The following is a 24700-nucleotide window of genomic DNA, read 5'->3' as shown; positions in this document are numbered from 1 at the left end:
AACTGCCATAACACTCAAGAAGCCCAAGCTGTGACAGAACCTGTTCAGATGACAGACGGTCAAACACACACAGAGCTCAACTTATTGGCAGGCACTTAAAGATACCAAGTTATCTGATGTCACTGCCAGAAATACCTCCTTTGGAAAGCATTTCTCCCAAAGCAATACCAGTACAGCTTACTGTGATGTCAGCCCTGGTAATTAGCACTAGACAAAACAGCTTACTCCTAAGGACACATTAGTAACAGTATTGCATTGCTGTCTTAAAGTCCAATTGGTTGACTGCATATACAAAATACAAGATTACACAAAAATCAGATTAGTAAAAGCGGACTGTTTCAGCATATGTTAAAGCCAACAGATCTCCTGAACTGTGTCACTTTCTCATCTCCTCATCAACCTGCATGGGCTTGCATCTTAGATCTTATAGATTTTAACTATTTCAGACAAACAACCCCACACCATCACAAAAAAAGCAACACACACCTCACCATCCTGTTCTATACTGACAAGCACAAGGGGCTTGCATCCAGCAGTTTGACTCCTAGGATCAAGTGCAATCCAAATTACGATTGCCTCAATGTTTGAAAAGAAGGGAAAAATCACCATTCAGTAATGACAAATAATTTTAAGTTACTTGCTTTTGGCTTGCATCTGTATGTGTTATTCCCTAAAAGAAAGGTCATTCTTAGTATCTTTTAACAGTATGACCATAAAGCATTTACATATACTTTAGTTACACAGTTCGTTATTTATATTCTTCATTCTTACCATTAGGTTATGTTACAAAGCAGTAAATATTTATTAAATACCTATATCTAGTTGAAAGGATAACAACCAACAAACCACTTTTAAGTCAGCATGCAGAAGGAAAAGAAATACATCAAGTCTGGAATCAGAAACTGACAAGTTAAAATAAACATTATGCTTCCTTACTGGATTAATAGTTTATGGCCATCACATTGGAAGGTTTTACAATTAGGTCTCATCATTTTACAGTAGGCTTGCATTAATGTATTCAGGCTAGAGCCATCAACAACAGCAAGAAAAGAACCACAACACAACCTACCTGTTCTATGTCTTCATTGCTTATTGGATATGACTGAAATAGATGAAATGCAATAAGGAAAATCTCATCCTAGCTATTCCAGAAACTGCTGTCATCAAAGGCTGCTTCAACATCCCTGCAGATTTTACTCCTAGGTACTTAGCCAGAATTTCTCAGAAGTCCAGCTGTTTGGTATAAAAGCATTAGAAAAAATAAACATGTGCTGTTTCCATTTTTCCAGCTCCGCTATTAAAGTGATTTCCAACAGTAAAAGCATGTTAAGATTCTAACAGCTTTGAGATACTCAAGACAGGGTAGAGAATTACTTTAACTATTTAAGATGACTTGAAAATTTCATTCACTTCAGCAATTAGGCTTTGAGTCACTTGGTAATGCAAGGGCTGTACCTACAACACCCCCCCCCCCCCCCCCCCCCCCCCAGATACATCAGTAAGTGTTTACCCTTATTTAGCTCAAAACCTGAAGAAAAAACAATTTAACCCAAGGAAGTATGTAAGCACACTATCAGACTGGGGAACTCCATAAAAAAATTCCAGGATCAGACTACTAAATAGAATATTTTAGCCTACAACACAACCATACAGCTAAATTAAAAGCTCAAGAGTAAATTCACATAGTGAAGATTTGTTTAGAAAAAGCTCAGGACACCAAACCAGCCAAAAACATATTAAAAAAAAGCAGGGACTAAAGCATACCATCAGCAGAGTCTTGGAGCAACAACTCTGAAAAATGCTGAGTACTGTTAGGAGGACAGGAATAGAAGTTCATCTTGAGTGAACCACCTCATCAACTTACCCACAGCACAGATCTCTACATTTGATATTCACAAAAAAATATATAATGTATACAATGTCATAAAGGGTAAGAGGAATTTATAAGGAAGAGGCTAAAGAACGCCATCATTGTTGGCAAAAATACAGAACTGATGTCTGACAGGTACCTGTGAACTTTGATCTGTTTTCTTCCTTCTCTTAAAGATTCTGCACTGACATACTAGTGACAGAAACTAACATTGTTAAAGTGCTGAGATCAATTACATCAACACCTTTTGTTGATAAAGCATGCAAAGCAGCCACACTAAACAGGAAAATCAAAAGAATCAATATTTAAGCAGGTTGACCTGCAAAAAAGTAAACACATTGCAAGACATAACAATGCCTGTATTTTACAGAAACTAACTGCATCTTATTACATCTCCAGAAATGCCTGCATTTCACTAACAATCTTTAACCTCTCAGTCTGCAACCAGGAGCAGTTTCAGAGCAGCATTTACAGGAGGATATGTTACAGAATCATCAGGAAGGCTATGTACTGCAAGGACAACTGCTGGGAAATTCAGATTACTCAGAAATAAGGCTGCTGAAACCAACTTGATAGGATGTCCTGGGATGGTGTTGCATGTGAGCAAGGTCATCAAAATGAAGTGGCGGTCTGAGGGACTTGTCACCAGTTGTGGCCCCACTGGCAGTCCCCTTCCCATTCTCAGTACCCAGTACAGGCCTGGTAGCGCTTAGCCATAGGAAGACTCTGGTATAACTTGACAGGTTTAAGAACATTGGCCAGACCTGCCTTGAGTCATTGGCAATTTTAGTTTTAAACTAAATTCTGAAGTGTCACTTTCACTAGAAAATAGGGAAATCAAATCAGTAACAGCTTTTGCAAGAGTATCTATCTTGACTTACAAAAAAACCCTATCCCAAAATCAAAAGCTTCATAAAGGCACAAAGTCCAACATAGCCCCCAAAAGAACAGGGATTCTCTTGGGAATCAGTAACTGTTGCTGCATGCTAAGCAAATGCTAACTGAAACCAAGTATCTTGGCCAGATACAGCAACTAGTAGTTCTTTGTAAAAAGCTGGGAGAGATGCACGCACCTAAACATAGCATTACTAAGTGCTAGAGCAAGGGCAAATACTTTCAACTTCCTGAGGCAGGAACTGTAAAAGTCCTTAGAAAGAAGTATGAAGAGGAATGCTGAAACACCACAAGAAATCCCAGTCCTCAAGAGGTCACTGCTGGTGTGATTATCCAGGAGACAAGTCACATGGACATGTGTATGTGAAACTAGTTACTATGGCTAGCCACAAGAACACAGAAACAGGACCATATATTAATTATTACCATTTTCCTGAGGGACATAACATAAGATACAGTTTTGCAGCTCCCAAGAAACAGAAAACCAGAATTATTTGGATTAAGAGACTTACTAGCATCTCCACCCACCCTTGGTACTGCAAAAGGCCAGGTTTTTTTTCTGAGGATCAATAAAGTTTAGATATTACTAGCTTTTAAGAGAATCAAGGTGCCTGTCTAATAATTTTCAAAGTTTAAGGGAAAACACCAATAGTTGCAGTATCCCTCAAGGGATTTACTAAACCAGGCGGAGGGAATAAGGCTGGAAACTAGGGTCAGATAAATAGCAGAAAAGTAAAAGTGGACCACCAAACAAGTAATTATTCACTGCAAGCACAATGGACTCTAAATGCAGATGTGGAGGGAAAAAACAAGAACACAGTATCATCAACTATCCAATACAGAAGGGATAACATCTGGCATTTCCTTTGCTAAGACAAAAACGTGAGAACATTATAACTTCTCTTTTGAATAAAGGTTGAGCAACTGACTGTTGCCAGGCTATGGCTCAAATTTGAGGATTTTAAAAGTAAAAAATCTCAAAATATTCATATGAAGTTATATTCATAAAATCAGTCTATTTCTCTTAACTAGTAAAGGTTTAAAAAACATAGTAATTTATTTTATTCCTAAATCCATTCATCAGAACAAAGGCAAAGGCAGGAGGAAGTAGAAGAAATACAGCATGGATCTTTGATTTATCCAAGAAGCATGAGATGCTGTCAGCCACATGCAAAGTTCAGGTGCTCAAATGCTTTTCAAATTTTTCAGCTTCTGCTTATCTGGCCTGTCCAGTAGTGGTGATATGTAAACTCCAGAAGGCTGCTGAGCTGAAAGAAATCCAACTTTTTGGGTCTTAATACTTAGAGATCAAACAGTTTAAAATTACCAGGCCTCAAGTAGTTGGAAGCTGCCACAACAGAGGTCCAAGTACAATCCAGTGGGAACACTGCATCAGCAATCCTTTCAACTGGTCCCATTCTGCTTCCTAGACTTCCAGTCCCTGCGACTGGGGGTGAGGGGGGGAAACACCTTGCAGTTATTCAATCATGGAACAGTTAATATGCTGCTATCACTGACATGTAACGTTATAAAATATTGACAAGGACAGCTGAAAAACAATGACCCAAAAAGATACAGATTAACAAAGAGATGTTCTTTGTAGACATGCTGTAAAAAAAAAATTAGAAGGCTTTTACTTAAGTTTTCAAAAATTCACGTCCTATTGTCTTCAAAACAGAACCATTTTGCCAACTTATTGATATGAAATACACTGCCTTCACCACAAAAATCTTCCATTGATCACACCCTCAAAGATTTAGTGACTGCATCTTCCTTCACCACAACCACTGCTACAAATACACTTTAAAACTCTGCTATTCTATGACCTATAGCTGTTTTCTTCACATCAAAATTAATACTCATGTACAAGGAATCACAGCATGCTACCACAGAAATTAATTACACACGCTGAGTACAAAAGCAAATTTACTATCAAAGTAACAAAGACCTTAGATACAGTACATAACCAAAATTCCCCATGAGTCAGAGAACCTTTCAAGCAAACCAGAGGTTAGAAAGAAAAAGGGGAAAAAAGCCATAGCCAAGTTTTTGATGAAAGCAGCATGTCACAAATTGTAAATGGTTGAATTACATTACAGGTACATGAATGTACTGCTCACTAGAAAACCAGCATTCTAAACCACTCTGATACGTAACTCCAGATTGGACAATGCCCTTTTCACCACAAGAAGAAAATATTACATTGCCCAAATGTACCGCCAGTTACAAAACAAGATTATTAAGGAAAAACATTCTAGCCATTGTGAGGTACTTAGTAGTATTACTGAAAAAACCCAACAAAACTCCAAGCACTCGCCCAGAATCATTAGTGTCTAGAAAATTAAAATCACTTAAATGTCAAATTACTTTCCCATGCACAGCTCACACTTGCTACCTAGCTCTCACATGCTAGTTAAATGTCCATTAAGAAGGGGACAAAACCATACCATTTTACTAATATTGGTCTGCATTTCAAGCCATGTCTACATTTTAAATTTGCATAGATACTCATCTCATAATCATCAGTTGACACTTCGAGTTTGCTATTTGTGGCTCAATTCAGCTCACAGCTGAAAACTTAACTTCCATATCATTCTGAGGATGGACTAAGATCAGCAAGCTGATGATAAATCTGCTTCTTGAGAACTTAGCACCCTTTAAGGGTCTAATCCTTGCCAGTGATAAATAAATTCCAGACTGCACTGGAGAACAAAGGCATTACTATTATGCTAATGCTGCCCACTAATCTAACAGTGCAAAGTTCTGCAGAAGTAAGAGAACATAGACATGAGTGTATTTTTCAAATGATTAGCATGTCGAGGCTATGAAGGTAGAAACACAGAATTAGGATAGCCATTTATGCTCTAATTATCAACAAATGCATGCTCTTTACTTAAAGCAACTTTCCAGGAAAGAACTGGAAATAACATTCATTGCAGCAGAACACTTCAAAGCTGTTTCTGAAACTGGAAACAATGTTCTACTTTCAAGCTGAGGTTCATGCAAACTAAAAATAAAATAGAAACCAAAAATCACAACACTTCCGCCACCCTTCCCTTGGTTTGCATGCCAGTTTCAGCCATTTTCACAACATACAGTAGCACAAAAGCTGAAAAAAAAAAACCCTGAACAAGTGACCTTATGATCATCAAGCACATTCTGAAGGTGTTCACTGCAATGAACGATCAACATTTGGGTCTGTAGATACCTGGGCCTTTCAGTCTTTAATGAAGCATATCCAATCAACGTTGTGGTGAGACCAAAATAACTAACTCCCAAAATAGTTTCAAATTATTTTCTGTCTAGAAGGCCAAAATTAAAGCATTAGGAATCTGAAGTTAAAATGAATATATGTGGTGAACTTAGCTTGACTGAAAAAGCCCCTGTAACTTAACCGATGTGAAGAGTACCGAGTACTTATCACTAGGTCCAAGAAATGTATTTTTTCTTTTAAATATAGCTTGAAATAAACTGCTTTTCAAATTCCAGGTGTCTCTTGAATGTGGGGCTACAGAAGAATTCAGACACACAGCAATATCACACCAAGAACACTTAAAAACAACACGCATGACAACTGCCATCGTAGGCTTGGTATCGAGCTCCCCACAGACTTTTAACAAGTATTATCGTATTGGGCATCTTTTAAGATTAGGCTTGCTGCCAGCAATTTCAGCAAAAGTGCATTTTAGAGTTGTATTTATGGGCAAAGGTTCATCACAACAGAATAGTTACCAGTTTTATGAGTCTTTGTAAATCAGGAAGCACAATGACTATGTGGTGCATTAAACATATTCTTCAGCAGCACTGCCCAGTCAGAAGGTACAACACATGAACTTCGTTCTAACCAAAACACCACCACCCCCTGACTTCCCCCCCCCAATTTCAGTGGGGTATTTAATTTCTAAAAATATGCTACAATGGCACAAAAAAGCATTTTGCCCTAAAAACCTTAATTCCTTGTGCGTCTTATGCAATCATATGATTCTTTTCAAAGTTAGAAGAACACAGAGATGAAAACCAGATAAAAATCTAGACACCATAAACTGTAATGCTTTCAGGGTAGCTGTCAAGATTTGGACAGCAGTGAAAGTTGTTATGGCCACTATTGCTTTTTAAACTTATCCTAGAAATCAAAGTTGGCTTTCTTAATTTTTTGAGTCCAATGAGGCATCGAAAGAAAAGCAAAAATAGCTCAGTTACATTGCAGTGATTTGCCAAAAAACATGCTTCTAGCTGCAGATTTCAGCAGCTCCACCAGCCTTAAACATGACAACACTTAACAAGTACAGAATATATTTACTTGCAGAAGGACTGAGCTGAAGATAAATAGCTAGCCTGCAGGCAAACTGTGACTTGGGTTCAGATGCCGAAAAACACTATTACCCCCTCCCTCCCACTTTAATCTCTAGATAAAGCATCTCCATATTCCTTTTGGGGAGAATTTATTTAAATAACTAGGATTATGCAATAGCTGACTGGCTTTTGTGGAATGAAATTCTGCATAAAGATTTTGAGTCAAGAGATAAATAGGAGAAATGGGAATTTCAGTGAAATCTTAATCTCTGCTCCAGGACCATATGGGCCACTTCAAACATAGGCTTCTCAGATCTCTGAAGTCTCATTTATCATAACACAAAAGGTTGAAGAGCTTCTGAAACACAAACTAGTAAGTTTAGGCATACACAAGAAAGCCAACAGTTAAGCTTTTGCATAAACACCTCACACAAAACAAACAAACAAACAAGCCAACCACAAACCACCAAAAAAACCCAACCGCCCCAAAAATGCCCTCAACAAAAAGCCTTACAGACAGGACTAGCCAGAAAAGAAGCGTATCAGTGACTAGGACCACACATTATCTCTTACAGTCTTTGTTTTCAATATCCTGAAAGCGACCCAGAGAGACATTTACTGTATCTTACTCTACCCCTGGAGATGCTTTATTCCAAACAGCATACCAAGGCCACCTGGAATGAAGAGTTCTTTGCATGCGCCCTCTATTCTGCTCAATCTATCCATCTCCCTTCTGTCCTTATAGAATGTCCTTTCCAATTTGACTTCCATGGCAAACACTCTACCATCAGTTGGACAAGTTACCACTACACTGTCCAAGTTGAAATGAATCCAGAAGGTTCACCTCATTCTCAGAATTAGCAAGAGAGGAAATAATAACATGCAAAACCTTAATTGTGTTTCTCCATGGAAAAAGGCTATTTTCTTCTTTTACTTTGCAAGACCACGTAGCTCATAGCTTCCCTCTTTACTACATCTAAGACAACTCTGTACACAGAAGAAGCTCTTGCCAACTGTCAATTCATAACTTTGGGGACTGGAAATTAACAGTGTTGTTTTGTTGTTGATGACAGGACATCAAAGCAAACCTGTAGCTTTAGCAGGTTGTCTGCTGTGACTCAGCTGCTCTAGGTGTTTGCTACACTGTTAAAGCACCACATATCCAGAATGAGCTGAATGCACCTGCATCAGAGGGTTTTCTCAGTAAGTTCCCCCAGAATCCAGCTCAGGACACGCAGCTAAACAGCTCTGTATCAAACTACAACATATCAAAATGAACTGAGCAGCAGCAGTATCACTTTTAAGTGACTATGGGATGACTTTGTACCAAACTGTATAGCATCTGCACTGCTGGGTGTAGTCTAGGTTCTTATTATCTGGACTGCTAAGAGATAACTCTCTTCCACAGACAAAGCTTATTTTGCAGCCATAAACAAATATTAGAAGTAGAGGCAAATGTAACAACTCATGATAACAATGTCACTAAGAATTTTTGTTAAGAATCCAAGACAACCAACTTATCAAAGCTTTTTATTCAACTTACATCTTTTTGCTGACATAATATCAAAACTCACCTACCCATTCAACAGAGAGAATGAGTGCTTAGTTACTCTAGTTGTTCCAGAAGCAATGGTAAAAATTCACAAGTAGCTTCCTTCTTTCACATTTTCTGCTTCTCCCAGCAGAATTCATAGCCCGTATCCAATTGTTTGATTTTTTTTTTTCTTCACAGGAAACAGAAGTGACCTTTGCTAATATCACTGTAGGTGCTAAATTGACTACAGCCTTGTTGGTCCCTTTGCCACTGCAAGTTAGCAGCACTGGCACCAGAACTACTCTTGGCAAGTGGAAAAAAACCCCTCTTCATTGAATGTTCCAGACATGAACCCAGCAAACAGAAGAAACATATTTCAAGAAAAGACTGAATTCACTACATAAAAACAGGCTCACAGTTCCCACAAACTCTTGACTGCTTACAGTGCAAGTGTTATAGAACACCTACCCATGCAAAGCAGAAACAATCCACAGTTAAGAAAGTGAAGGTCACTTGTTTGCCCAAGTTGATATCGACAGGGAAAGAGAGACAAATAATTTTATTGTGTCATTTTATAACAATAAAACAAATATGCTAGTTCATCTCCTTGTTTGCTGTGTTCTTTAGTCCCTTTCTGCCAAGTACATACAAGCACACACCAACTAATCCAGGTAACTGAAATTCACCAAGATCAATGGTGAAGAAAAACAGGAAATGCAGTTCTTAAACTCCTGACACTGGACATGGTCTCTTTCATTTGCTAGAAAAGCTTTCACGGAAGTATATGTATACCCAAGATTCACCCCATACTGCCGGCATATTATCAAATGAAAGACCACAACCACACGTATGTGATCTTACTTTACCTACAATTATCCTAATTAAGTGCCATCCCTCAATTCCACTACCATTCCAATAATGGGTAAAATAGTGTCATTCATTTTATGCATTCCCGATTTTCTTACTCTCTGACACTTTACACTTCGTCTCTAAAATGGAAAGATGTGTTTTGTCGTAAAGCAAAGAATTACAGAATCACTCAGCACCACATTTTTTCAGTCTTTTGTTTAAGCTAACCAACCAGGAGATTGCTTTAAAAAAAAGTCATGAAACCAACAAAAATGATGAATGCATAAGAAAGCTAGAGTTAACAGAAGGTAAGTGAAAAAATTAATCACTTAAGACTGCAAACTCACCATGTTTGCACATGTAACAGCAGAGTGAAACCAAATCATTTTAAGACAGACAAAATACTTGCCATTCTCATTCTCTACAGATGACAAGATACGGCAGTTTGTCTACATGCTTCCCAGAGTATCGTGGTTCTAGATTTATCAAATACAACACCAATGTCTAACTACAGCAAGGAAAAAGCCCAACCTTACTCCTTATCAAATGCTGAATACACAACTACTCTAAGTATCCAGTCTTTTTTCATCAGTTACAAGGAACACCAAGAAAGTATCAGGTGTTCTTCACCACAAATTTAACCATCTATAGTTGCAAAATTCAAAATAATAGTTCCCAAGGCAACCACAATTCACTCAACCAACGCACGCCATTCCCTTCCCATTACTCTACATTCTGTTAAGCGAATGCTCCCTACGTGACACAGCATACATACAACCGTATGCAACACATTGGAGGGACGGGCGAGGTACACAAATTAGCAACTTCTATATGTTTAAAGTAACAGTTAAAGTGATACGGACATAAAAGTTTTATATTATACAAGATTTTGGTGTGGGGTTTTTTGTTGTTTTTCTTTAATAGGAAATAAGACAGCTTGTGCCACCACTGCCATGTTGTTTTCTTTTTAAGAATGAATGGAGAAAGAAATACCCAAACCAACCACTTGCCCACATACCAGTTATGAGCAGATCCTTCTTCCCTTGGCAAGTTCTGGGTAATTTAAGCTTCTATAATAATTTTGAAAGGAAAACCAACAGCCAAAAACCCTTATCTGTGAACTGCTAATTACATAGTAATAAATCAAGCACCTGCTACAATTTTTTAGGATTTACTGTGAAAAACATCCTAGCAGTATCTTTGTTGCACTATTATTTCAAATAGCATCCTTTGCTACTTAGACCACTGTGTGCATGACCAGCAGCATTACTTTCCTTGTACTCCAATTCCCTGTGCATATTAAGCCGGCACTACAGCTAAAGCTCTCCCATCCTCCTTCGGCATCTGCCCATTCATTTCCACACAAACATTTCCCCTCCTCCTTGTGGTAGCAAATATTTGTGTAGCTGCAAGGGCAGCCCAGATGAAGGAACCAAGCTGGGTTAAAGCTGGCCATCCAAACCGAACTGTGGGCCCCGCTTTCTCCATGCTGCTGATGCTGGTGTTCAACCCAGGAAGAAAACTACTCCACATAGCAGTGAGCAAGTTCTGGTGGGTCAGTGGGCTGCGATAACTCAGTTCGAAGTCTATGAGCACCAGAACAGCACCAGGGAATTGCACCACAGCCAAAAATTCAGCTGAGTCAGGGGGCTTGGGAAGCCCAGGAGCCTCCCTCCCCTCCCAGCTTGGCATTTATACTCCCTGCATGGAGGCAAGGGGAAGATAAAACCAACTGTTTGAACAGTGACAGAACACTGGACTATGTCAGGCCATTTTGTACAGATTCATTCCAACCTAGAACAAAAGCCACTTTAGTTTTAATGTAGAGCAGTCTTGTTCTTCATTAATGTACTCTAATGTAGAACTGTGATCTACCTGTAGCTGCTTAACAGCTTACAAAGCACAAGAGAAGGGGAAAGCATGGAAAAGGAAGAAGCTGCCAGGGAAGAATATAGCCATTCTTCTCACCAGCAAAGCAGCAACAGGTACTCATGGGATTACACCAGTGCATAGCTACATCTTCTCCAAAGTAAATGGGAACGTAACACTTAGATAGGCTCCTTGAGTCCACAGGAGAAACTGCTGTTACTCCAAAGGAATAAAAAGAAACCCCAAACTCAGCCAGATCATAGAGATGGGGATCTGGTATGTGCCTTGAACTCAAATGACAGCAGAGCCCAAAATTAAGGGCATAACCCTCACATGGTTAGCAATACATTCAGCTGCGTAAGTACAGCTTCCGAAGGGGGACGGCACACAAGTTGGAAGAGTTAAGGAGCCACTAATCTACATCTGGATCTGGAACGCAAGAAACCTGAATGTCTCACTTCATGTAGCTATGTACCCCCATCACTGATCAAGGGATTATTGCAGCAGTCTCATTCTTGCCTGTGCAACAAAAACTTATGTTTTCTCATGTTGTCAAGTGAGAAAGCCTAGCCACAGGCTGTACCAAAAGCCACATGCTGCTTACTGGTTTTCTAAGCAACTGAGGAAACCAAGCTTCTCAAATGTAAGGCCTGGTAAAGTAAAATACAAACCCTTGAACAGGGAGTTCAAGGAACGTTTTCCACTTCTTATCAGGAGCTCCTACAGCTCAGAATAAAAAAGTCCAACCAACCATGAGTTTGTCTCCTAGGTACTTTCTATGAATCCCACCACTGTAAGTATACAAAATCTGTAGGACATGAAGATGTACTTCTAACAGCACGTGAAGAGAGCAAGCGCTACCCCTATAGCGCAGGAATGGCAATGAAGCAAAAGCAGACCAAGCTACAGGTAAGGAAGCACAGCTGGTTGCTGAAGCAGAAATCTAAACACATCCCCCCAGTCTACCTTGCTTCTTTTTTTGCCTCCCACGAGACATTTTTCAAATACATGTAAGGGAAAAGAATCTAAGGGGCTTTTACTGCTTTTCAAAACCTAAAGTAAAAGATATCCAACGCATGAGGTAAAATGTCTCTAAAGCTAAAATCTGACAACACTCTTCATCATCACACTTCAAATTTAAGTGTGGTTAGCAGAGACTCAACCCGAAACCACTTAAAGCTTTTTGAGAACTCAAGCCGAACCATTCAGAGCATTCGGTTACAAACTGTTTGAGCTTGGACATGACAGAAGCATAAGCAAACGAAAAAACAGCAAGTTGTTCTTGATACATAATCTGAACAGTCAACCTTGCATAACAAACTTTTGAAGCTTACTGCATTACAACAAGTGTGAAGTACCTTTTAAACCACTTTGAGAAGCTGGGCTGTATTTTCTAACATGCTCTTCAAGGCAGCCTTTGAGAGTGCTTGGCCTACAGAGAGCAACACTGCTGTATGTCTCTCTATAGGTTGACACAAGCCTGTACAAGGCGTGTAACCAACAGTTACCGCTTGCTGACACATATGTAAACTGGATTACTTGGAGAATAAAGACAGATGAGTCCATCTAATGTATTTTATTTTACAAAAGGATTTCCCAACAAAAGAAGTACTGTCAGCTTTATATAAAAATTGCAAAGACAATTCCAAATTATTCTTGTATATTCAGTATTTTCTACAATGGCTGTAATATATTTCTATCAACTGTTCAGAATGATCTGATGAAATACCATTTAAATATCTGTTCTTTCTTCACTTGAAATCTTAAATCAGAGAGCTTTCCTCCTGGGCACACTACGTTCCAGCGGCCGATTTCACACGTTCTCCATCCCGCAGCGCTTCGCAGGACTCGGAACATCCACACCAAGCGTTATGTAATTTTTACATGATACGCTTCGAAGTGACAACCACACGTCATTCACAAAGGCGTCCTGACCACCAATACACCAATAACAAGCCAAGGCGACAAGGCGAGAAGCTGGGACTACCCCGATAGACGGTCCAGGTGAAAATTCCCCTCCCCACGGGGCGGCCGCCCGGCAGCACGCGGCAGGCGCAGGTCGCCCTGGCGCTCGGGCGAGCGAAGGAAGCGCGGCACTCGCCCCCACCGCGGGGCAGAGCCCCGGCGAGCGTCCCCGTAGACAAAGGCGGGACGGCGACACCCCGCACCGAGTCGGGCAGGTCCTGGCGGGGCAGCCCGGTCCCTCCAGCGGCCCGCGCCGGCGGGTTGGGCGAAGAGAGCGTCCCCAGGCCTAACCCGGCTGCCGCCGCGTCCCGCCGCCGCGGCACGGCCGGGGGACCGGGACCGCCCGGCCCCGAGAGGTCCCCACCGCCGGACGCGCTGTCCCGAGGGAGCCGGGCCCAGGCCCGGCGCGCCGAGCCCCAGCGGCACCGGCCGCCGCTCCCCGCGCAGGGCGGCCGTTCCCCCCGCGCGCCCCCCCCGGGCCTCACCTCACCGGCGGGCGGCGCGGGGGCGGTCGGGAGGCGCCGGGCTTCGTCAGCGGCCGCCGCCGTATTTCGAAAGATCCGCCATTTTCACCCCGTCACCACCGCCCCCAGCGGCCCGCCCCCGCCGCACCTGCCCCCGCCGCAGCACCCGGCCGCTCCGCCCCGCCACCGCCCCCCCCCCCAACCCCACCAACTGTCCCGCCGCCAAACCCCGGCCGCTTCCGGACAGGCGAGGAGCGGGGCGGCGGCGCGTCCCGCACACATCCCCGCTCCGAAAGGGAGCCTGGCCGCCGGCCCGCCGCAGCTGCAGGGGCAGCTGGTCGCAGGGAGCAGCGGCTACGAGACCCGCCGAGCCGGCATCCCCGGCGGCGGCGGAGCGACTGGCGCGGCTGTCCCCGCAAGCCCGGGGAGGTCGGCGGGGCCGCTCGGGAGCCCGCCCCGCCGCAGGGAGCGCACCCAGCAGGGCCGGGCCTGCGCCTTCCCGGCGGCGGGCGGCTGTCAGCGCTCCGCCGCTCGCTCCCGGCCAGCGGAGCCGTGCCCGCGCCCCCTTCTTCCCTCTAACGCTTTCCCGCCCCTCGCACTCACCGGGCGGGCGGGCGCTCTTCCTCCTCCTCCTCCTCCGCCGTCGCCGCTACCTTTCTCCGTCGCCGCGCGCCCTCCGCGCCTCGCGCCGCCGCCGGTCCCCTCTCCTCCGCTACCGCGCCCGGCGGCCGCGGCGGCGGCAGCGCCCGCGACGAAGCCGCCGTGTTTGTTCAAAATCACGCGCCCCGCGCCATTCCCCCGCCGCATCCCATAATACTGCGCCGCGCCGCCCTGGCAACCACCGGCGCAGCGCCCCGCGCGCGCTGCCCCGCCCCGCGCTTCCGGGCCCGCCCCACCCCGCGCCAGGCGGCCCGCTTCCGGGGCCGCGCGCGCCACAGGAGGAGGACCCAGCCTCGCCGCGCGCTGGGGCTGCCGGTGCGCGCGCCCACCCACACGCACGCGCGGCTGCAGACGCCTGTATTTCGCTCCCTGCGCGTGCCGCCCTGCGGCCCCGGGGCGCCTGCCCGGGCGTTATCTCCGCGGCCGGGCTCTGCCCGCGCGGGCGCTCCCCGCCCACGTGACCCCGCCGCGCGGCCGCCCCTCTAGCCTTCCCGCGGCGCGGCTCTCTATGGTAGGAGGAGGTCTGCGGCGGCCAGGGGGACGGCGGCGGGTGGGTGAAGATGGCGGCCGCGGTGAGGCAGGACCTGGCGCAGCTGATGAACTCCAGCGGCTCTCACAAGGACCTGGCGGGCAAGTGAGTACCGCCGTGGTGGGACGAGGCGGATGAGCGGCCGTTGGGGCGGGGGAGGTGGCGGACCCCACCACAGTATCCCTGGCACGCATACTCGCCTCAAAGGGCGAGGCGGCTCTTCCCAATGGCCGCGCTTTTTTTTTTTTTTTTTAAGTAAAAAGAAGGCGGGAGGAAAGATTTCACCAGGTGGTTCTGTCAGTTTTTTATTTATTTGTTTCTCCGCCGTCGCTAACGGCGGCTTGCAGTGTGCGGGCGGTGCCCTGGCGCAGGCAGCCGCCCGGGGCCTGGGCCCTCCGCCGGGGCTCCCTCACGCCTGCCCGCCGCCCCTCAGCGCCCCGCTGCCTGCCCGCCGGCCCCGCGGGGATGGTGAGGCGGGGAAATTAGTTTTTCTCGACTGCTGTAGATGCGTCACTAACTCCACCATCGTTATTATTGTTCTATATTTTCTATAGGTGGGTATTTTGGAGGGCAAACCTTAGGGTTTGAGCTACTCGCGGTGCAATGTGTCACATAGATTTTTCTCTCCCGCGAGGCTTCAGTCAGATGTCGGTCAGTCAACTGAAATTCTGCAAGTTCCAGTCCCGTTGCTTGTTTTCTAGAGGAATTGCTTCACTTGAAGGAGCGTCGTGTAAAAGTTTGGAAATAATCCCCTCAAAATGTGGCTTCAGTATGATTGTAATACTTCATCGGTGTTGCGCACACTGAGGTTGTGGCCCAGGCCAAGTTTAGTTAGGTTTATGAAGCGTGAAAACGGGAGTTGATATTTTTGCAGAAATTAACACTTAAAAACAGCTGTGCCAGTGCTCATGTCAAGTGGCCATAACATTCTGTTTATCTTCCGCTCCCAACACTGTTCTCATTCTCATTGAATAAGGCATTTTGCACATTTGACTAACTTTATTAATCCATGAGTGATAGTTTTAATTACTTTTTCTGTGCACTATCCTAGGGATGTGGATTTTTTTTTTAAACCTTCAGAATTGCACATGTATTCACAGATAACAAAATGGTGAGCTATGTTATTTGAGAATCTAGTCCTGGGATTTAAAAAGAGCCAGATACCAACTTGAGGTGAATCTTCTTACATTTGAGTACAAACACTGGAAAATTGCCACCTTAAAGGTATAGAAAATACAAGCAAAGTTAGGACTTTGACATAGAAAGTAAGCAGAGAAACAAACAGTGTTAGTGAAAAAATGTGTCTTTTGAGTGATTTCTATTTATTTATTTATTTATTTTTAAATCTGTGGACAGGTATCGTCAAATATTGGAAAAAGCTATTCAGCTGTCAGGTGTAGAACAACTTGAAGCTTTGAAAGCTTTTGTGGAAGCAAGTAAGTGCATTTGGTATAATTGGTTGCACACTTGAGTGAAGGTCAGAGGTCTGTGGGATTACGTATTTCTTAGTTCTATGTGAGGCTACATAAAGACATGATATGTTGATCCTGTTGGAACTCAAAAACAACTAGAAGAGGAACCATTGTTGCCACATTCAGAAGGTATAGGAGAATGGACTTGTAAGCTTTGTTAGTTATTATAACTTTCCAACCTGTCGATGTGACAGTGATGGAAGGTGAAAAAGTATTCTCTGTTGAATGCTAAAATTGATACTGAATGCCAAGCAATACTTAAACTAACAACGTCCTTCTCCCATCTTGAGTTTGCTTGAAAAATTGTTAAGAATAAATGGTTAGGGTTTTTTTTGTGTTGTATTGGATATTTGGTTTATTGAATACATGTATAAATGGTTGTATTTTTTGAAAGTTTATTCTTAACTTAGTGAACTTTGGCCTGAAGTTCTACTTTGTCCAAGATCTTTCAGAAACAGAAAAGTGATTCAGAAGGTAACATCTCTCTCAACTGTAAATCAAAGTGAGAAATTCATTATTATCTATGAGGGGTTAGAACTCTGGTGACCTCTAGTGTAAACAAACAGTTTCTGAGAGAAAAAAAATCACCTTTTAAAAACAAAGAAAAAAACCCCACCCTTTGCTTGGATACGGATTTAAAACCTTGAAATATTAAAATTTAATATAAAAGTAAATAATCACTTACAGTGAAGGCACTGAGAAGCATTGCATCCATCTTGTTTTTTCTTCCATGTGTTGTCTCTGAACCAGTGGTGAATGAGAATGTCAGTCTAGTGATCTCACGTCAGCTGCTGACAGATTTCTGTACCCATCTTCCAAGTCTTCCTGACAGCACAGCCAAAGAAATTTACCACTTCACCTTGGAAAAAATACAGCCTAGAGTTATTTCATTTGAAGAGCAGGTGAGAGATCCGTGATGAGGGGTTTTTTGTTTGCAGGCTTGGCTTTGGGTTTTTTTGCCCTTATCTGCTGACTATTTTAAATCTTTAAGAAAGCTATTCAAAGCAGATATTCCTACTTAAGAGTCCAATTTTGCATTCCTGTACATGCAAAACCTGAGCTAAATGCATAGTATTTAGGAAATGCGAAGAATACAGAATTTGTCTCTTCATTGGAATGCTGTTCATGTAATTCCTTTGCTACCAGAAAATGGCTTCTTAAAATGAAACAACGCTTAAGCTACTGGAGGTACTATTGAGAGACAGACTGGTACTCCTTATATTGTTTTACGCAACTAATGGAACAGGCAGGTTATGTAAAGAGAGAAGCTCTGACAAATAGCTTTTGTTTCAAAATAAGTATGTGTGTGTGTGTGTTAGTATAATCATTTTACCAGGAAAAAATGTTTTCTTGGAATCCCAGTTATCGTTAATTAATCAACATGCTGCAGTTCTTTTTCAGTTCAGGTCCTGGTTTTGTTTTAGGAGTATTCACTGTGATCTGAGAGTTCCTACAGAAGATATTTATATAAAAAGCCTTTAGGATCTAGTATTCAAGAAGAAAAGCAAGGGAGTTTGTGTCATGATTTGTATTTGCTTCTCTTTATCTTTTGTCTTTTTAAGCAGCTTTTACTCTTTAACTGTTTCTTTACTCAGTTTCTTTAACTGAACATGCTTGCCTATGTTATTAGGATTATGCATAAATTAAATCCAAGATTTGAGATGATTTCTTTTTTTTACCCACACTTCTGCTTACAAAACCCAGATTATAAGCACTGATGTTTTTACCTGCTGACAGCTGCTCTACAAAGTAGAAGTGTGTGTGTTAGGATCTAATCATAAGTCACCTTGTTCATGTCTCATGGGCATGATATGAGGTATAACAGCAAGAAATAGTTTGTGAATCTTGGTGCTCCAGTTCTTGGAAGCTTTATTTCATCTTTTAAAAAACTTTCTAAAAGGTTACTACTTATTGCTCCTTGAAGATAAGCTCCTTTGATCTTGTCACAAGTTTAAGTGGAAATGCATCAAATCAGCACTCATATTTAAAAAGCTTGGTATTAAAGCTTGATGCAGGAGTCTCACTCAGGACTCCTCATGCAGGAAGAGTTGCATGCTTGCAGGTTGCTGTGTCTGTAAAGCTGGGGTGTGTTGAGGGGATTAATGAACAAAAACAAATACTGTGAAAGTTAATACAGAACCATTCAACTTTCATAGCATTTACTATTGATTTTATTATTGTTTAGGTCGCTTCAATAAGGCAACATCTTGCATCAATCTATGAGAAAGAAGAAGACTGGAGAAATGCAGCACAAGTATTGGTGGGGATCCCTTTAGAAACAGGGCAAAAGTAAGTACTCTGCTAGACACAGTTCTGTGGTATTAAATACACTTGCTCCCCTTGTACTTAACTAGACCAGTGAGTGAGAATTTTGGGGTTGCATATTTTTCCAGAGTTTCAATAGTTCAGGCCAGAACCTACTGCGAGATGACAAAAGTATAGTATGATGACTGTACATTACGGTAAACAGTTCAGTGGGTCAGAATACTGCACCAGAAGTTTTGCATTACCTGTTAGTCTTGTTGATAAAATACTATCAAGAAGGCTATTTACCAGAATGCTTCTGAGGTTCTTGAAAGGTGGCAGTTCTTCCACGTGTTCACTTTTACAGTTCAAAATGAAGACGTTGTTTGAAATTGGATACTAACAAATACAGTTGAGTTTTCTTGTGAGGTTTTGTTTGTGAGTTTGTGGTTTTGTGTTGGTTTTTCTTTGAGTGTAGAAACCTTGCTGTTCCTTTTCACTGGCTGTCCTTTCTGTCCTTTCTCTGTAGGCATATAAAGGAATTGCTGTAGGTTTTGCCTGTTTAGTGTCTATTTGTTCCAGTGCAAGTTTGCTTCTTAACTCTAGTGGCTCACCACTTAAGGCAAATTCCAGTCTACTAAAAGCATATTATTAGAGTACGCATTTGTGTCTCGGTAGACAGCATTATTTCTGCTGATGGTTGTAGGAGCTGGTTCTATATTAGCATTCATTTCAAATTTCCTTACTCTAAACCGAGAGCACTAATTTTCATATTAGGGAAGAAGAAAGCAGAGTAAAACAAATGTTGCCAAGTGCTAAATAATTGTAATAGATGTTTAAAACAGTTAAGAGCAAGGGTAGTTGTGGAGCAACTCTGAGCACTTGATTTTCTGTTTCTCTACAGACAGTACAATGTAGATTATAAACTGGAGACCTACCTGAAAATTGCCAGGCTGTATCTGGAGGATGATGACCCAGTTCAAGCAGAAGCTTATATTAATCGAGCTTCCTTGCTTCAGAATGAATCAACTAATGAACAGCTGCAAATCCATTATAAGGTTGTCTGACTTACTTTATTGCTTTCTCTTTCTGAAGGTAGATGATTCCACATTGAGATGTGTTTATGCAGTGCCACTAAAACTTTCATAATGAGGAAAGAGACAAAGGGAAAAGCTTCTAAATGGTTTTGGGAGCTTGAGAGCTACATCTTAGCAATAATTAAAAAGTTCTATCCTTATGATATGGTGCTAAGTCTGTGAAGGTTCCTGAAATGCCAAATGTACTGATTGGAAATAAAATTTAGGCTTTAAAACATCTGAAATATTATTGGAAATACTACCTACCTTCACCTTTGTAAATCTAAGAGGGGAGAAAAATCCAATATTGGATATTGGGGACAATGGAAGCCCCCCCCCCAATAATTAAATAGTAAGTCCTATCCATAGAAGTAGCTGTAAGTCTCAAGTAGTAAAGTAACTGTTGACCTTTCTGCTTATTTGTGGGTTTACTGTATACGTAAGTTGTACACTCATTTCTCAAACTATTTTAGTAACTGAGATGAGCAGTGATAACTGTAGTGCAGTATTACCAATCAGGTGTGGTGGTGTTTAAAATTTTACAACACAAAGCAGATGTGCCCTGAGCTGTAGCTCAGGGTGTGGTGGTTTTGGTTTGTTGGTTTTCCCTTTTCTTTTTTTCTTCCCCTCTGTGCTATGTTTTAAAGTGTGCACTCATTTGAAAGTGTAAATATTTTCTGTAAGCGTTATAAAAGCACAAAGGAAGGGAGAGAAGAAATATTGAATGCTGCCAGTGGTTCTGAAAGGGAGAAGCAAACACTTGAAATGTGTAAGTTGCTACCTAAGTGCTGCTAGCTGTCAGTGTTGGTAGTGAAGGGGAAGCTTGCATAGCTACAATATCAGCTGTACAATATTTCATTAGTCTTTGGCCTTTACATATTTGCAGTGTTTAACATGTGATTAGTGCTGGGAAATGCCCTTTCCAATGCTTTCCATAATACTTCAGCAAGAGCTTTACAAGTCAAGCTAATTATTTGAAGACACAGATTTCCCTAGGATGCAGCAGAGCAAAATTTATGGGAGTTGTCACTTGATAATGGGGCAATTTATACACACCTGTATTATGCAACCACCCCTGTTAGTTTTCTTTTCTGAAACAGACATTCTTTCTAGGTTTGCTATGCTCGAGTTCTTGATTACAGAAGAAAGTTCATTGAGGCTGCCCAAAGATACAATGAGCTCTCCTATAAGAGCATAGTCCATGAAACTGAGCGACTGGAGGCACTAAAGCATGCTTTGCACTGTACTATTTTGGCATCAGCAGGTAAAATACACATTATGTTTTTGTGTAAAAGACCCAATGTATTTCATATACCCTGAAGCAAGTCAGCTGCTGGATTACTTGTGGGGAGGGATTCAGAATTGCAAATGTGATGTCAAAATTACCTGTTGGCATACTGTTAACTCAGAGTTGGATTAATTCTGTGTCTTTGCTAGTGATAAGGTGGCATCTTGGCTAAAGGTGCAAAAGAGTCAGTAGCAAACAGTATTTTGGAACTGAACACAGCTGAGCTCCTTTGGTAAAGCTTTGTTGGTTAATTGCATGTATTGAGAAAAAAAAAAAGATTATAACTTTCTGTTGTTTAAAGACTCAATGATTTGTTGATTGCTTATAAGGATGATTCCTTACTCTCCTAGGACAACAGCGTTCTCGCATGCTTGCTACACTTTTCAAGGATGAGAGATGCCAGCAGCTTGCAGCCTATGGGATCTTGGAGAAAATGTATCTCGACAGAATTATCCGTGGAAATCAACTGCAAGAGTTTGCAGCTATGCTAATGCCTCACCAGAAGGCAACTACAGCTGATGGTATGTATTTCTCTAAAGCCTCGTAATGCTAGGTGTTCATCCACATGAATTAGACTTGCCCAATGCAGTCAAGAAATGTGATGGAAAATAATTTAGTCTTGCTTATATGATTATTTTAAAATTATTTCCCAGCATATTACCCTCATGAGTGTAGCTTAATAGTAAAGCTTCTTAGCCATAGTGAATCTTTCTGATTGGCTATTAAGGTTTTGAAATACTCATGTGGAAGATAATGTCTAAAAATGTTTCTGTGTCCATGTACGGTCTTCTTCACTGACAACCTGCAAGTACTTCTAACTTTGCCTCATACTTTGAGTCTGTCCTTTTGAGCTTCTCCAGTTCTAAGGCACTGTTACAAATAGGGTGCCTAGAAATATGTGACTTGCATGTAGGCTGTCAGTGGTCTGTGTGGATGATAAATTTATTTGAACTGCTTCCTGACTTGACAGGAAGATGGCAGATAGTGAAGGGATGACTTGGACCTCACAGTATCTCCAAATTGTTTTCTGGTCCTTCTTGCTGACATCTTACTAGCTCTGTTCTTCCTGGAACCTCTGAAAAGTGAGAAGTAATGTGAAGTAATGACTTCACTGGAATCCTAAACACACTGGTCTCTATTTCCTAGATTAGAATAAATATTGAAGTGGAAAAATACATAAACGTGAAATACCTCTTAATCAGGAAAACCTTCCTAGTGAACAATCCTCATTACTTAAGGGCAGCTAAACAACTGTGTAATCACAGAGGTGAAAACTGGTTAAAGGTACTTACTAAAAATAAGCTGCAGCCCTTTCCTTGGGTCAGTTTGTTCTTTATTTATAACCTGTTCTTTTTGTCCATATAAGTTAAAGAATGCAAGTTAGTTGGTATTTAATAATATGCTTATCTTCAACTGGAAGTTGAGGCAAATGAGTTAAACCATTAAATCAAGAAGAGAGAGATTAGATGAGGGTTTATCACCGTACAAGCACCATAAGAGAGGTTAATTGTACCCCTAAGAGCTGTAATGAATTAAAAAAAAAAACCCAGCAATGATCTTTCCATTTGTCAAGCTAGGAGCTGATCACAGGAGGTCAAACTCCCTCAGTTCGGGTGCTGAGTCTTCTGGCAAAACCAAAGGCTCCACTTGATTATTCTAGAAATTAAATAAAAGGGTTTAAGCTACTTGTCTCTAAAGTCAACCACATGCCATCCATTTCTTTTTTTTTTTTTTTCACTTTCCTCTCTGTGGCATACCTTCTGCTCACTTTCCCCCTTGGGGGGAAAAAAAGTCTCCTCTACAACATAAACCAAGTATTTCAATCTTACAGTAATGGATGTTTTTCTCATTTAACCCTAAGGTTCCAGTATCCTGGACAGAGCTGTTATTGAACACAACTTACTATCTGCAAGCAAACTTTATAACAACATTACTTTTGAAGAGCTTGGAGCATTACTGGAAATCCCTGCAGCTAAGGTATCAGTTTTCTACTTCCTTTGTAAAAACAAGGAGCATCAGAGACATGAGAAAACAGCTGTGTTCAATATTAGGAAATAATGAAAACTTCCATACTATGAGGAAGTTTAAATATCTAGCACATCTTATGACAAGGAAAGGTACATGATGTGAAATTAACAATGGTGGAGTTAGATGCCACTGATAGTATGTCCAATCATTTCATAATTGTATTGTTGTCTGTAGGTTCCTCCCCTACCAATGCATGGAGCTGTTGAAAAACCCACAAGGACTATCAAGTCGTAATAATTTTTAACTTCTTTTGGAATAAAAGTAGTTTCTAATATCTTTCTTCATTATTTCAGGCAGAAAAAATAGCTTCTCAGATGATAACTGAGGGTCGCATGAATGGATTCATTGATCAAATTGATGGAATTGTTCATTTTGAGAGTAAGTTTGACCACAGTAATATTTCTGTATGTTATTTTTTAGCACTATTCAGAGTGAGCTTTTTCAGTTTGCTGCCTTACAGGATAAAGAAATTGGTTTCTTACCATCTTCCATCTGAAGTGAGCTTGCTGCAATCAGGAGGTGGCAGAGTTTGCCATAATGGAGGACCACACTTCACCCACCCTCCCTGCTATGTATTTTCTTACCCCCAGGAAAATGTGAATTTATTCCAGCAGTCTACTTGTAGGAACAGGTTCACCAGGAAGTTTTCTGTTCAGTTCTACTTTGCAATGCAGGACTTATGCTTGTAACAGACAGCCAGAATCATTGTAGGTTTCGAATACAGAAATAAGCATGATGTAGCTGCAAGGAAGGCTTCCTCTGTGAGGTAGGTGAGGGCAGTGGCAGAAGAAAAGGTTACAGTTGAAAAGACATGGAAATTGCTAAGAAGCTAAGAATTAACTTTTGTGTGGGCTGGTTGTTTTGTGTTTTTTTTGCAGCTCGTGAAGCTTTGCCAACTTGGGACAAGCAGATTCAGTCACTGTGTTTCCAGGTCAACAACCTGCTGGAGAAGATAAGTCAGACAGCCCCAGAATGGACAGCGCAGGCAATGGAGGCCCAGATGGCTCAGTGACTGTGCAGCAGTTGTCTGAATGGAGGCAGTCAACTGCCTGCTGTGCTGGAAGAAGGGAACTGAGTAGGACTGTGAACCAAATGAATAACCCACTTTTATTTCCCTACCTTCTGCTTTCACTGTGGCTAAGAATTAGGTCATACAGTGTTTGGTGTGACAGTCCCCCAGTTCTCTTGAGCATAGAATGATGCTGTTGCTGCCTCTGCATTGCACTCTACTGTCCTGAAAGCTGTAGTTTCCACGCAAAAGCAGCTGTAATGTCTGCAGCAAGCTTTGGTTTTGGTTTATTTAATTTTACTTTTTTTTTTTTTTTCCACTATATTGCTATAGCTTTGTAGCCCATTACTTCCTATGGTGCTTGTTCTGCTGTGAAAATGTAAGTGCCATGTTTCTTTTAGTTGTAATTATTCTAATAAAGCCTGGAATGAGCCACTTGGTTTAAGTGTTGTAGGGGCCTGTTGTTTGGTTTTTTTTTTAACTTAAGCAATAACTTGAAGTAAGTTGGTTTTTTTTTTTTCTGAATTGTCAGTTTCAGCTCCTGAAAAATGTTAAATGAAAACCACCTTTTTTCCTCCTCCTCTGTTTATAAAATGCAAGCCTGAAATCTTAGCTGAAGGAAATACTGACCCTTCTCCCGCACTGGTGCGGGAGGG

The 24700-nt window shown here is 41.8% G+C and overlaps 2 protein-coding genes across 8 annotated transcripts in view; one reads left to right on the top strand and one right to left on the bottom strand.

Moving 5' to 3' along the window:
- Nucleotides 1–14654, bottom strand: part of LIN54 (lin-54 DREAM MuvB core complex component) — a 41610-nt gene extending 26956 nt beyond the window's left edge. For 2 of the 7 annotated variants that reach the window (XM_027797603.2, XM_055712681.1), the window contains exon 1: nucleotides 1070–1432. Coding sequence is in view for 1 of the 7 variants with exons in the window: in XM_055712688.1 (XP_055568663.1) it covers nucleotides 14342–14545 (204 nt within the window). In the remaining 6 variants the exon portion in view is untranslated. Of the gene's footprint in view, nucleotides 1–1069; nucleotides 1435–13759; nucleotides 13885–14341 lie in introns of those variants that run through there. The other 5 variants (XM_055712688.1, XM_055712673.1, XM_055712677.1 and 2 more) reach the window with 5 other exon arrangements.
- Nucleotides 14655–14761: 107 nt separating this feature from the next.
- Nucleotides 14762–24489, top strand: COPS4 (COP9 signalosome subunit 4). Its single transcript, XM_055712700.1, has 10 exons — nucleotides 14762–15032; nucleotides 16284–16363; nucleotides 17150–17301; nucleotides 18585–18688; nucleotides 19548–19701; nucleotides 20833–20983; nucleotides 21358–21528; nucleotides 22869–22984; nucleotides 23329–23413; nucleotides 23914–24489. The coding sequence occupies exons 1-10, from the start codon at nucleotides 14959–14961 to the stop codon at nucleotides 24045–24047; spliced, it is 1221 nt and encodes a 406-aa protein (XP_055568675.1). The 5' UTR covers nucleotides 14762–14958; the 3' UTR covers nucleotides 24048–24489.
- Nucleotides 24490–24700: the final 211 nt, after the last annotated feature.

The sequence above is a fragment of the Falco cherrug genome, chromosome 1 (genome assembly GCF_023634085.1).
Source record: "Falco cherrug isolate bFalChe1 chromosome 1, bFalChe1.pri, whole genome shotgun sequence".
Classification (NCBI taxonomy): domain Eukaryota; kingdom Metazoa; phylum Chordata; class Aves; order Falconiformes; family Falconidae; genus Falco; species Falco cherrug.
This window is presented reverse-complemented; position numbering and strand designations above follow the sequence as displayed.